At 37.1% G+C, this 14,194-nt stretch overlaps 1 protein-coding gene across 1 annotated transcript in view; it reads right to left on the bottom strand.

The window, feature by feature from the left end:
• Positions 1–14,194, bottom strand: part of LOC117319416 (inositol 1,4,5-trisphosphate receptor type 2-like) — a 75,823-nt gene that overhangs the window by 31,908 nt on the left and 29,721 nt on the right. The window contains 17 exon segments of the mRNA XM_033874228.1: positions 304–465; positions 704–759; positions 2,101–2,168; positions 3,996–4,132; positions 4,492–4,599; positions 4,963–5,050; positions 6,042–6,163; positions 6,503–6,557; positions 8,829–8,922; positions 9,106–9,235; positions 9,567–9,698; positions 9,899–9,984; positions 10,470–10,602; positions 11,877–11,945; positions 12,479–12,589; positions 12,803–12,910; positions 13,993–14,115. Of these exon segments, the coding sequence (XP_033730119.1) occupies positions 304–465; positions 704–759; positions 2,101–2,168; positions 3,996–4,132; positions 4,492–4,599; positions 4,963–5,050; positions 6,042–6,163; positions 6,503–6,557; positions 8,829–8,922; positions 9,106–9,235; positions 9,567–9,698; positions 9,899–9,984; positions 10,470–10,602; positions 11,877–11,945; positions 12,479–12,589; positions 12,803–12,910; positions 13,993–14,115 (1,782 nt within the window).

Genomic DNA, 14,194 nt, shown 5'->3' with positions numbered 1-14,194 from the left:
CCGGAAATTTTGCCGATTTATAGTTCTACCTCACTGAAGCATACTGTCGAAGACACCCAGCAGCACACCCCATCCGGTCACATTATACTGACAACGGGCGAACCAGTCGTCCCACTCCTAACATACATGGTACTAAGCTATCAGTAAAATAGGCCACTGCATGACCTTCTCTACAGAACGCATGAACAAGATTATCTTGTGGAGAGAACTTCAACAACTGGGTATATCAGTATGATATATGTATGAAATCCACAAATATCCTATTGACTTTGTAACAGTTCAGATAAACCCTGATGTTTTTACCTCAGCGATGCATTCAGCCAGCTCGACTTCTACACCCTGAACTTTCAGCAAAAGGTCCAGACGGTCAAACAATCGATTTTGTACGAGCTTGTTCAAGCGTGCCATGAGTTTCAGCAGTATAAATGTCCTCCCAAAAATCCGCCTCTGCCCAGAATACTGGTCCTACATCACAAAATAAGAAAACACTGGTTTATATACAGTGAAGTAGAGTTAATAGTGGGATGTTTTTTGGTGACAATTTAGCAGGTTCAGATTTGAGCTTGTTTTGAAAGAAATACAGACTTAATGATTTTTGGGAAATTTTATATCAAACTAGGGAAAAATATTTGAATCTCTTGATAAATGTTGCTGGATGACAGTCTGAAATACCAACCAATACAACAGTTTGTGTTCTACCTACCAACAGCTTGGTGTCAATTTTCTGAGTAAGAATGGTGAAACACAGTTCAATGATGCCTGTAAAAGGAAGAATGTATCAACATATTACTTTGCAGAAAACAAACAAGAAATGTATTCATTTAAATCCTAATGACACTTTTTTTCATCATGATATTAGATCATGTAAAACACTAAAATGACAGAAAAGTCCAGTCCCATGTCACAGTGGACACAGCATATACCCTTAAGTCTCCATGCCACAGTAGACACAGCATGTACCCTTCAGTCTCCATGTCACAGTAGACATGACATGTACCCTTAAGTCTCCATGTCACAGTAGACATAACATGTACCCTTAAGTCTCCATGTCACAGTAGACATGACATGTACCCTTAAGTCTCCATGCCACAGTAGACACAGCATGTACCCTTCAGTCTCCATGTCACAGTAGACATGACATGTACCCTTAAGTCTCCATGTCACAGTAGACATAACATGTACCCTTAAGTCTCCATGTCACAGTAGACATGACATGTACCCTTAAGTCTCCATGTCACAGTAGACATGACAAGTACCCTTAAGTCTCCATGTCACAGTAGACATGACATGTACCCTTAAGTCTCCATGTCACAGTAGACATGACATGTACCCTTAAGTCTCCATGTCACAGTAGACATAACATGTATCCTTAAGGCTCCACGTCATGAGTGGACATCTACAAGTCTACCTAGTGTGTACCCTTAGGTCTACCAAGTGTGTACCCTTAAGTCTACCTAGTGTGTACCCTTAAGTTTACCTAGTGTATACCCTTAAATCTACCAAGTGTGTACCCTTAAGTCTACCTAGTGTGTACCCTTAAATCTAATTAGTGTTTACCCTTAAATCTAATTAGTGTGTATCCTTAAATCTAATTAGTGTGTACCCTTAAATCTACCTAGTGTATACCCTTAAGTCTACCTAGTGTGTACCCTTAAATCTACCTAGTGTTTACCCTTAAATCTAATTAGTGTGTACCCTTAAGTCTACCTAGTGTGTACCCTTAAGTCTACCTAGTGTGTACCCTTAAGTCTACCTAGTGTGTACCCTTAAATCTACCTAGTGTGTACCCTTAAGTCTTCCTAGTGTGTACCCTTAAATCTACCTAGTGTGTACCCTTAAGTCTACCTAGTGTGTACCCTTAAATCTAATTAGTGTGTATCCTTAAGTCTACCTAGTGTGTACCCTTAAGTCTACCTAGTGTGTACCCTTAAATCTAATTAGTGTGTATCCTTAAGTCTACCTAGTGTGTACCCTTATGTCTACCTAGTGTGTACCCTTAAGTCTACCAAGTGTGTACCCTTAAGTCTACCTAGTGTGCACCCTTAGGTCTCCATCTCACAGTAAGGTGGTATATATATTGTTAAAGAGAATTTGACTGACCATGGTTGTAGAGGATGGTCTGGTTCACAGGATGAGGTTCGTCCTCTTCGCCATCCAAATGACACGTCCTACCAAAGGAAACATGATTAACAGTACAAATGTGTTTCCATTAAGATGGTTATTGATTGTTAATATTAATATTTCACTAATATTGTAATTTCTCTTTCTTTGTAAAGCCATTACAAGATTCCACAGGTTTTGGTATATCTACTGCATTCAAAACTTAAACAAGTTTTGCTGTATTGATATGTCATGCTGGGGCACTTACTAACAAGAGATCCCAGAGGGATCTTGGCGCCCACCATTGAATGATCTTTATAGGTTCCATGTCAGATTGATCTTTTCTCTACTTTTCCCTTCCTCTAAGCCTTACTAATCTGTGTAAATTCAGAAACAGCCCTCTAGTACTTTTCAAACAAGGGAAACCTATATATAAAATTTAAGATTTAGTGATAATGGCTGTCTGTCGGTCATGTTGTTTTCGGATTGGTCCCAAAATGCAACACCAGGGACCAAGGGGAACCTACATATGAAATTGTCAAAATCCAAGATGGCTGCCTGTCGGCCATGTTATTTTCCGTTTGGTCTCAAAATGCAATATGCATAACTTGGTACCAAGGGGAACCTACATATGAAATTTGAGAAAGATCCCTTCAGTACTTTCTGAGAAATAGCAATAACAAACTTCAATTGTCAAAATCCAAGATGGCTGCCTGTCGGCCATGTTGTTTTCCGATTGGTCCCAAAATTCAATATGCATAACTAGGCACCAAGGGGATGCTACATATGAAATGTGAGGAAGATCTCGTCAGTGCATTCTGAGAAATAGCGATAACAAACTTCAATTGTCAAAATCCAAGATGGCTGCCTGTCGGCCATGTTGTTTTTTTGATTGGTCTCAAAATGCAATATGCATAACTTGGTACCAAGGGGAACCTACATATGAAATTTGAGAAAGATCCCTTCAGTACTTTCTGAGAAATAGCAATAACAAACTTCAATTGTCAAAATCCAAGATGGCTGCCTGTCGGCCATGTTGTTTTCCGATTGGTCCCAAAATGCAATATGCATAACTAGGCACCAAGGGGATGCTACATATGAAATGTGAGAAAGATCTCGTCAGTGCATTCTGAGAAATAGCGATAACAAACTTCAATTGTCAAAATCCAAGATGGCTGCCTGTCGGCCATGTTTTTTTTTTTATTGGTCTCAAAATGCAATATGCATAACTTGGTACCAAGGGGAACCTACATATGAAATTTGAGAAAGATCCCTTCAGTACTTTCTGAGAAATAGCAATAACAAACTTCAATTGTCAAAATCCAAGATGGCTGCCTGTCGGCCATGTTGTTTTGCGATTGGTCTCAAAATGCGATATGCATAACTAGGCACCAAGGGGAACCTACATATGAAATTTGAGAAAGATCCCTTCAGTACTTTCTGAGAAATAGCGATAACAAACTTCAATTGTCAAAATCCAAGATGGCTGCCTGTCGGCCATGTTGTTTTCAGATTGGTCTCAAAATGCAATATGCATAACTAGGCACCAAGGGGAACCTACATCTGAAATTTGAGAAAGATCCCTTCAGTACTTTCTGAGAAATAGCGATAACAAACTTAAATTGTCAAAATCCAAGATGGCTGCCTGTCGGCCATGTTGTTTTCCGATAGGTCTCAAAATGCGATAAGCATAACTAGGTACCAAGGGGAACCTACATATGAAATTTGAGAAAGATCCCTTCAGCACTTTCTGAGAAATAGCGATAACAAGAATTGTTTACGGACGACGGACCACGGACGCAGGGCGATTTGAATAGCCCACCATCTGATGATGGTGGGCTAAAAATAGAACTGGGAATATCACATGATGATAACTGTGATATGTTTCTACTTACGCAATGAGCGAGTCAAGGATGGTACATAACTCGATTGTCTGCTCGTCACTCAAGCGGGCACTAGCGTACAGCCTCATTTTTGGAAGCACTTTTTCTAGGAGGTGGTATACCTCCACAGATCTGTCTGTGATACACACCTGGATTGAAAGAAAAAACCACAGGTACTGACATTCCAGAAGATAATAACAATTGATGTGGATCAGGTTATTGTCTCCATCACTAATTACTCAATGTGAACATCCAAAGACTGCACGAGTTTCTATCTTTTATCATTCATTCATATTTTTTTGATATATGTGAAAAAAAAAAAGTGTTAAAGATATTTTTTTTTCCTGAGAAGAACCAAGTAGAATATTGGTAAATGATGAGGAGCAAAGTAGTTAAATCAAATCAATTTTGTGACTGAAGCTTTTACGTATGATTATACTTCCAGATAGAAAACAACAAATGCATGCTTTAACTGTTGCTTGATCACAGTGGCTGTAACAGTTCATACCTGTGCCTGAACTGCCCTTGAGAAGAGGTCATTGTAGGCCGAGTAGTACCTGTCCAGCAGGTTCAGAGACTGTCTGATGATTTCATCATACTTGTAATGAGTCAAGTCCTAATAACAAAACAAATTAAATAACCATAAGTTAGAACTGTTGCCAAGAAAGACGACGAATAGCCCAGGTGCTCTCCCATAATGTCGACAGACTTTTCTAGTCCTACAATGCTTTGTTAAATAAGTGTCAGGAACAGAAATTAATTAAGTTACCTAAATTTTGCTGAGAAAAAATCGTCAAAATCAGAAATCATTTTAGGGGACACAACCACTGTTTAATTTTGTATTTAGATTAGTACACTTCAGTATTACTATAATTTTGTATTTAGATTAGTACGCTTCAGTATTACTGTAATTTTGTATTGCTGGCCTAACAAGATAGGTAGGAATAGGTTTAACAAGATCTTTTCATATAAAACCTACCTTTAGGACATCCACCAGGTTGTAGCCTTTCAGGAAAGATGTTGTATCGAAAATATCAGCCAACCTCTTCAAAGCCACCTTGCACAGTCTAGAAAAGTTTAAGCAATTAAATCTTTGAAAAACTTTCTTTCTTGAGAACTTCATTTCTAAAACATCTTTTGAAATATGCTTTCCATATTTACAATTTACAGCACTGGCATGTATACTATTTCAATTACCAAAATACAAAAACGAAAAGTAAACTAGGTTTTATACTGACACATCAGAGAGGGCCCTGCAATATGTCTGTCTCTTAACCTGAGCTTAACCCAACTGTTACATAGATACTGAACTACTACTTAATATGCTGGAAATATACAAGTTACAACAAATACAACTTTGCATGTATTTTGATATCATGAAACTATGCCGAAAGAAATCAATTTGAGGACCACACAGGTATCTTGTATACAAACTGTTTTATTTAGCATCAGGTCAAGTGTGACCCTTGACCCTTTAACCTTGAACAGTGCAACTAAATTCAAATTCAATTAAAGTGACCTTTTCCCTAGGAACTTTTTAAATCCCTATTGCACATCTGCACATCACATTTAACATCATGTAATATGGCCATTTCTAATTTTAGGAAGTGACCACGACATTACAATTTTCAAAAAATTCCGATCACACATTTAGTGTTTCACCATGTGAAGTTTCAGAAAGTCTACAGAAACTCAAAAGTGCTGTACTTTCATTGACAGTATAATTCCCAGTTTTATATTCAGTAACAGTGACCTTGACCTTGGGAACTGTATAAACCACTATGGAGAATCTGAACATTTTAGTGTACCCTCATGTGAAATATCCAAAAGTCTGGACCTCTGTAAGGGCCTTAGATGATGGTTTTTTTTACAGTATATTCCGTTTTATTCTTATTAACAATGACCTTAACCTCAAGATCAAGAACTTTTTAAGCCCCTATTGCACATCAAATTGCAACACAATGTGAAGATTCAGAAAGTTTAGTCATCTGGATTCTGAGATTGTTTGTGATTTTGAAGCCTGAAGACCAACATCTACTGCCGGTGCATCTGGCTTACCCATGTTGCTTCAGGGGATCATAATCCGAGTAAAGCATTGGAGCTAGTTCTGTTTTGTGGCCGAAAAACCCGGAAGGTGCATTCATCTCTGTGTGGGTCACTTTGAACGTGTTGATAAATTTCTGTCAAAAAACAAACGAAAAATTTAACATTGACCTCAAGATTCTTCAGAGACAATCAGCTGGTTTTTTTTTAAGAACCTTTAAAATATTTTTCTGGGGTATGAACTAGCGATTCAATTCATCAGTGATCAGTGGATTTGTAAAATACCTTTCTCATGTCAAATTTGAATACATTAATTGTTACAAACAATTCAAATCAATTCCTATATATGACAGGTGCAAATTTTGATTCATTGTTTTAGCATGTATTGAAAGGTCGGCATGGTATTGTCTACATTGGTCTTTTCATTCCAAGGTTATAAATGCACACAGGTGAGCTATATCAACAACATGCAATACCTCAAGCCTCTGGTTCAGGATGAAGTCAAAGAACAAGTCCAGCACCTCCAATGCCCTAGAAAACAAATGATAACATATATACACTGTAAATGGTCTGACGCTAATAGTAAACCTGACAGGTCCTTATTCTTATAATATCTTGTTTGAAAATATTTACTCTACCTCTTAGCAGACACAAAATTTAACTCTGACCTTTGATATAACCTTGACCTCTGATCTGATGACCTTGGCCCTTGGTATATACTTGACCTTTATAATCTGATGACTTGTTCGAATGTTTTCAATAAACTATTCTTCATACTATCAAAACTATGGTTCTAGGAAAACATTATCAATATAAAATGATAATAGTTTCTTGTTTCTCATGCCAAAATACATGGTACTACTACTGAACAACAAGAGATCCCAGAGGGATCTTGGCGCCCACCATTGAATGATCTTCATAGGTTCCAAGTCAGATTGATCTTTTCTCTACTTTTCCCTTCATTTTACTAATCTGTGCAAATTGAGACATCCCTCCAGTACTTTTCACACAAGGGAATCCTAGCTATATAAGAAATTTGAGATTAAACGATAATGGCTGTTTGTTTGCCAGGTTGTTTTCAGGACACAAGGTACCAAGGGGAACCTACTTATGAAATTTGAGAAAGATCCATTCAGTACTTTCTCAGAAATAGTGATAACAAACTTCAATTGTCAAAATCCAAGATGGCTGCCTGTCGGCCATGTTGTTTTCTGATTGGTCTCAAAACGCAATATGCATAACTAGGCACCAAGGGAAACCTACGTATGAAATTTGAGAAAGATCCATTCAGTACTTTCTCAGAAATAGTGATAACAAACTTCAATTGTCAAAATCCAAGATGGCTGCCTGTCGGCCATGTTGTTTTCTGATTGGTCTCAAAACGCAATATGCATAACTAGGCACCAAGGGAAACCTACGTATGAAATTTCAGAAAGATCCATTCAGTACTTTCTCAGAAATAGTGATAACAAACTGAAATTGTCAAAATCCAAGATGGCTGCCTGTCGGCCATGTTGTTTTCTGATTGGTCTCAAAACGCAATATGCATAACTAGGCACCAAGGGAAACCTACGTATGAAATTTCAGAAAGATCCATTCAGTACTTTCTCAGAAATAGTGATAACAAACTGAAATTGTCAAAATCCAAGATGGCTGCCTGTCAGCCATGTTGTTTTCTGATTGGTCTCAAAACGCAATATGCATAACTAGGCACCAAGAGAAACTTGCATGTGAAATTTAAGAAAGATCCCTTAAACACTTTCTCAGAAATCGTGATAACAAACTTCAATTGTCAAAATCCAAGATGGCTGCCTGTCGGCCATGTTGTTTTCTGATTGGTCTCAAAACGCAATATGCATAACTAGGCACCAAGGAAAACTTACATATGAAATTTCAGAAAGATCCATTCAGTACTTTCTCAGAAATAGTGATAACAAACTGAAATTGTCAAAATCCAAGATGGCTGCCTGTCGGCCATGTTGTTTTCTGATTGGTCTTAAATCGCAATATGCATAACAAGGCACCAAGGGGAACCAACATATGAAATTTGAGAAAGATCCCTTCAGTACTTTCTCAGAAATAGCAATAACAAACTTCAATTGTGAAATTCCAAGATGGCTGCCTGTCGGCCATGTTGTTTTCTGATTGGTCTCAAAAAGTAATATGCATAACTAGGCACCAAGGGGAACCTACATATGAAATTTGAGAAAGATCCCTTCAGTACTTTCTCAGAAATAGCGATAACAAACTTCAATTGTCAAAATCCAAGATGGCTGCCTGTCGGCCATGTTGATTTCAGATTGGTCTCAAAACGCAATATGCATAACTAGGCACCAAGGGGAACCTACTTATGAAATTTGAGAAAGATCCCTTCAGTACTTTCTCAGAAATAGCGATAACAAACTTCAATTGTCAAAATCCAAGATGGCTGCCTGTCGGCCATGTTGTTTCAGATTGGTCTCAAAACGCAATATGCATAACTAGGCACCAAGGGGAACCTACAAATGAAATTTGAGAAAGATCCCTTCAGTACTTTCTGAGAAATAGCAATAACAAGAATTGTTTACGGACGGAGGGACGGACGGACGGACGGACGGACGGAGGGACGGACGGACGACGGACCACGGACGCAGGGCGATTTGAACAGCCCACCATCTGATGATGGTGGGCTAAAAATACTACAGAAAAGGATCATGCCATTCTTCCATTTTCGATGCGCAGTTATGGTTCAAAATGATATTCTATCATATAATCCATGCATCATCAATCTTAATATATTGTCATACATCAAACTATACTTACTGACATTTGGCATCAACAATAGCTTTAGTTTCCTGGCTTCTCTCATAGCGACCAACTTTTCGGAAATGTTTTAAAATCTCCTCTCCGTCTTTGCCTGCAGATACAAACAGATACATAGATTATGTCCATATATCCGCGGCCAGTCATTCTCTTCAAAACTCATCATCATATATTGTACAAACTGCTGTATCAGTAATGGCAATTGTATCTCTATTTTCATTATTTTTTAAAGAAGAAAAGTAATGAAATAGAATTAACTTATAAAGCCAATACGAACCTGATATGTTTGGATAAGGTTTGTCGTTCCGTCCATCCAACAAGCTCATCAAGGGTTCAAGAAGCTTTTTGATGTCGTCAATTTTGTAGTAGAACCCAAATGACACCAGATAGTGCACCAGTCTAATAACCTACAACAAAATATTACAGGTTTATATTACAGCAAGCTTAGTATCAGCAAAGGAAATTGTAAAAACATCTTGTTTATGATGACAATATTCTTGTTTATGATTATACTGGAATAGTTTATTGAAAGTTTTCTTGAATCAAAATTGTTAACATTAATTGTATGTTCACAGGTGATTAACTAACATACTAATTTTGAGAAAAAGTATCCTTATAACAGAAATTATTCCTGTCTCGATCCATACATCCATGATCAATTGGTTGCGAAATAATAATTACTGACAGCAAAATAGATCAAAAGGACTCGAGACTGGTAAGAATATGTTTACAACATACCTGCTTGACCAGCATGTTGTTGCCGATCTCCGATGCTGTCATGTCACTGTTCTTGCCGAGGAACTTGGAAATCCAGTCATTGAGGGTGGGGAAGAACTGGTATGTTGTTGACCCAGTACGGTCTACCACGTCCTGTCAACATACACAGATAAACAGGTGAATGGTGCTCGTCAGCAAAAACAAAATTGGTCTACAACAATCATACTACATGGTGATTGATACACTATTTCATAGCCAAGTAAATGAAAATGTAGAATGCCACTTGAAAATATTTAAGCAGCAATTCTTAACTGTGCAATGATAGATTGACTGATTAAGGGGAGATAACTAACCTCAAACTGGTCAACTTCTGCATAGATGTAGGAGAGTTTGACTTTGTCTGTGACGGCCTGGTTCTCACTGATATCCACAAACATTGCTGCAAAATATTGAGTACAGTATCATTCTACTCATGCTAAATAAAAATGCTAACTTTGTATAGTGATGATGTGTTTAAATTTAATCTTATCACTAATCACTTAATTGGTGTCCCCTTAACAACAGACCCAAAAGAAAGAAAAATCCAATGAGCTATAGTTAAATGGAACATAAGAGACGTCAAATTTCTAAAAAGTTCAGAACTTTTCTGTTGCAAAACACAGACTAATTCAATATAAGAATCGGAACAGGGTTGCAGCATATTTCAAAGAAAGTCTCATTTTCAGTATAGAAAATCTAATTTTCAACCACATTACACAAGCTGCCAATGTTACACCAACGTCATCTCTGTTATCCCTACCACAAAACAGATGAGTTCACATTTTTTTTAGTTTTTGTTTTCCCCAGTTAGTTTTTGAAGTTGTTATTTCAATAGCTATGTAGACTCAAACAGAAGTTTTAATTTGTATCATTTAAATAAGTTACTTGTGATGAGCATGCAGTATCTGGCCCGCAACTGGTCAGGCAGAACCTCGTCACTGAGGCAGGTGAAGGCTTCCTCCCATGTTAGGTAATTCAGTTCCTGAGTTATCACCTTGATAGAGAACTCATTCTGACCCTGGAATGATAGAGCTATAATTCAGCAAAGGGAAGACAACTCTGTGGTAATACACACACATACATACAGTATGTATAAAGGGAAGACAACTCTGTGGTAATACACATACATACATACAGTATGTATAAAGGGGAGACAACTCTGTGGTAATACACATATATACATACAGTATGTATAAAGAAAAGACAACTCTGTGGTAATACACACACATACATACAGTATGTATAAAGGGAAGACAACTCTGTGGTAATACACATATATACATACAGTATGTATAAAGGGGAGACAACTCTGTGGTAATACACATATATACATACAGTATGTATAAAGGGAAGACAACTCTGTGGTAATACACATATATACATACAGTATGTATAAAGAAAAGACAACTCTGTGGTAATACACACACATACATACAGTATGTATAAAGGGAAGACAACTCTGTGGTAATACACATATATACATACAGTATGTATAAAGGGGAGACAACTCTGTGGTAATACACATATATACATACAGTATGTATAAAGGGAAGACAACTCTGTGGTAATACACATATATACATACAGTAGGTATAAAGGGAAGACAACTCTGTGGTAATACACATATATACATAAAGTATGTATAAAGGGAAGACAACTCTGGTAATACACACACACATACATACAGTATGTATAAAGGGGAAACAACTCTGTGGTAATACACACACACATACATACAGTATGTATAAAGGGGAAACAACTCTGTGGTAATATACATATATACATACTGATACAGTTTGTATAAAGGGAAGATAACTCTGGTAATACACACACATACATACAGTATGTATAAAGGGAAGACAACTCTGTGGTAATACACATATATACATACAGTATGTATAAAGGGAAGACAACTCTGTGGTAATACACACACATACATACAGTATGTATAAAGGGAAGACAACTCTGTGGTAATACACATATATACATACAGTATGTATAAAGGGAAGACAACTCTGTGGTAATACACATATATGCAAACAGTATTTATAAAGGGAAGATAACTCCATACAAAAAATATGTACAATGGAAAGACAACCCATGGGTAAAATACACCTTTGCAAACACATATATCCAAATACAAAGAGAAGACAACTCTTCATTAAAATGGGAGGTAGTTAAGTTTTTGATGGAAGCAAACATTTCTAAATATGAAGCAAATAAATGGAAGTTATGGTTATTAAGTATGAACAAAATTAAGAAATGCATGTTAGGTCTAACTAGTTAACTTACATGACACAACATTCCATAGAGTTCCAGCTGATGTTCCAAGAACAGGTAGGACTCGTCTGTACCAACTCTCTGTATAAAGGAGGAAAACAAGTGGTTAGGAGGGAGACCTCTAATTACAAAACAAGTGGTTAGGAGGGAGACCTCTAATTACAAAACAAGTGGTTAGGAGGGAGACCTCTAATTACAAAACAAGTGGTTAGGAGGGAGACCTCTAATTACAAAACAAGTGGTTAGGAGGGAGACCTCTAATTACAAAACAAGTGGTTAGGAGGGAGACCTCTAATTACAAAACAAGTGGTTAGGAGGGAGACCTCTAATTACAAAACAAGTGGTTAGGAGGGAGACCTCTAATTACAAAACAAGTGGTTAGGAGGGAGACCTCTAATTACAAAACAAGTGGTTAGGAGGGAGACCTCTAATTACAAAACAAGTGGTTAGGAGGGAGACCTCTAATTACAAAACAACATACATTTATATTGACAGCTTCTGCTATACTGACGGTAGAAATTTCATAAGATATCTAAATTACAATATTATTAATCTCTTTCAGATTTCCTATGGCCCTCGCTCCTTTTACAGACCTTATAATCATCAACACTGACCTGTACAAATTCGCTCAGTTCTGTCCAGGTCCGTCCCATGTTTGTGGAGACATACACCACACCAGGCACTTTGCCAATCTTCTGTCCGAGGTCAGTGTAGAAAACACAGTTCTGAAAACAACAATCGCATTATATACATATATCAGCTTTAGTTTAAACTGACTCCAGCATTAATGCAGAATCGTTAATGATACATATTCTCTTATTTTAAAATTATGTATGAGAGCAACCAAAGAATTTAATACTGATTTTGTACATTTAAAGTATGGTCTGTCTGTCAAATTAATCAGATTACCAAGGCAATAAGATGTGTATTTTATTTACCCGATTTCCTTTCATCAGCCACACTTCTGTGATGTACTTCTGGTTGTCAGAGATATTGATGTCCTCACAGACACACAACACACTCAGCAAGTCCAGATACCGGTAGTTCTGGGGGGAAAACATTAGCATCATCATGATTCAGGAGAAAGTTCTATTCAATACTAGGGAAATAGTGATAACTACGCTTAACTCCAACTGACAAAAAATCAAAATGGCTTTCAGCTATTATATTTTGGGATCAGTGTCAAAATTAAACACACACAAATGGAGACAAAGGGAAACCTAATTTTCGAATTTGAGTTATTAAAAATCTTCAACCGCAAAATCCAAAATGTTCAGCTACTGGGTATTTCTTTATTATCTGGTTTTTAAGTCTCAAGATTGAACATGAAGAACTAATACAGAGACCTAGGAACCTACCTATGAAATATGAGAAAGATCCTTCAGGTTCTTCTCAAGATACAGCGACATCAAAGATTGTTTAAACATAGATGAGACAATGGACAATGTGTGATTTGAACACCAACCCTCTGATTATCTATAGTAATGGTCCTCACCAGCCAAACACTTCTATTACAGTTTCCTCAATAATGTACAGAAAGCTAGAGAGACAATGACAACATATGGAATCAGGGCAAACAAAGGTTACATCAATGATTCAGCTGTTCTAAATAATATATTAAAAAAATGTCCCTGAGTGTCCCTGATCCCTGATTTGCAGAGAACTTGGTGTTCTGATACTGCCAGTGTATAAATATCAACCACATCCGTTCAGGGGTCCTAAAGGTGTGACATTGATTGGGAAAAAGACAGCTACATTGTGTCTCATTAAGGAGAGTACAAAAGTGACCTTTGACCTTTAAACCCTGACCAATGCCCACCAGAATGTGAGCAGGTGTAGAACTTGATGTTATGATACTTTGATGGAAATTCATGCTACCCTAAAATATGGCTGGGGCATAAAAAAGACACTAGATAAAGAAATGGTAACAGGATTTCAGAAGACACTACTTGACAAGAATTATGTTGTATAACACAGCAATGGATTTATTTTGTTCTTTTAAATATACACAGAAAGAGTAATATCTTCAAATCAAGTTACTATTTTTAGCAGTCTGTTTCAAATTAACGCATTCCAGTAAATTTTGTTGGTGAATTTCATAAGAAATGATAAAATGAGGCTGCAGTACCTTGTCCCTCTGTAGGAGGTCGATGAAGGTGTCGATGTGTTTGTGTGTAATCCTGTCTACAATCTTACGATTGTCTTTGATCAGTTCCATCACCATATGGGCTGCATTCAAACCAATCTTACCCTGCAAGGTTCAACAACTGCATTTTAAATATTACCTTTTTACTATTACATTACTACTAATATTCATATGAGAAAAAATA

This window comes from Pecten maximus, chromosome 2 (genome assembly GCF_902652985.1).
Source record: "Pecten maximus chromosome 2, xPecMax1.1, whole genome shotgun sequence".
Taxonomy (NCBI): Eukaryota; Metazoa; Mollusca; class Bivalvia; order Pectinida; family Pectinidae; genus Pecten; species Pecten maximus.
This window is presented reverse-complemented; position numbering and strand designations above follow the sequence as displayed.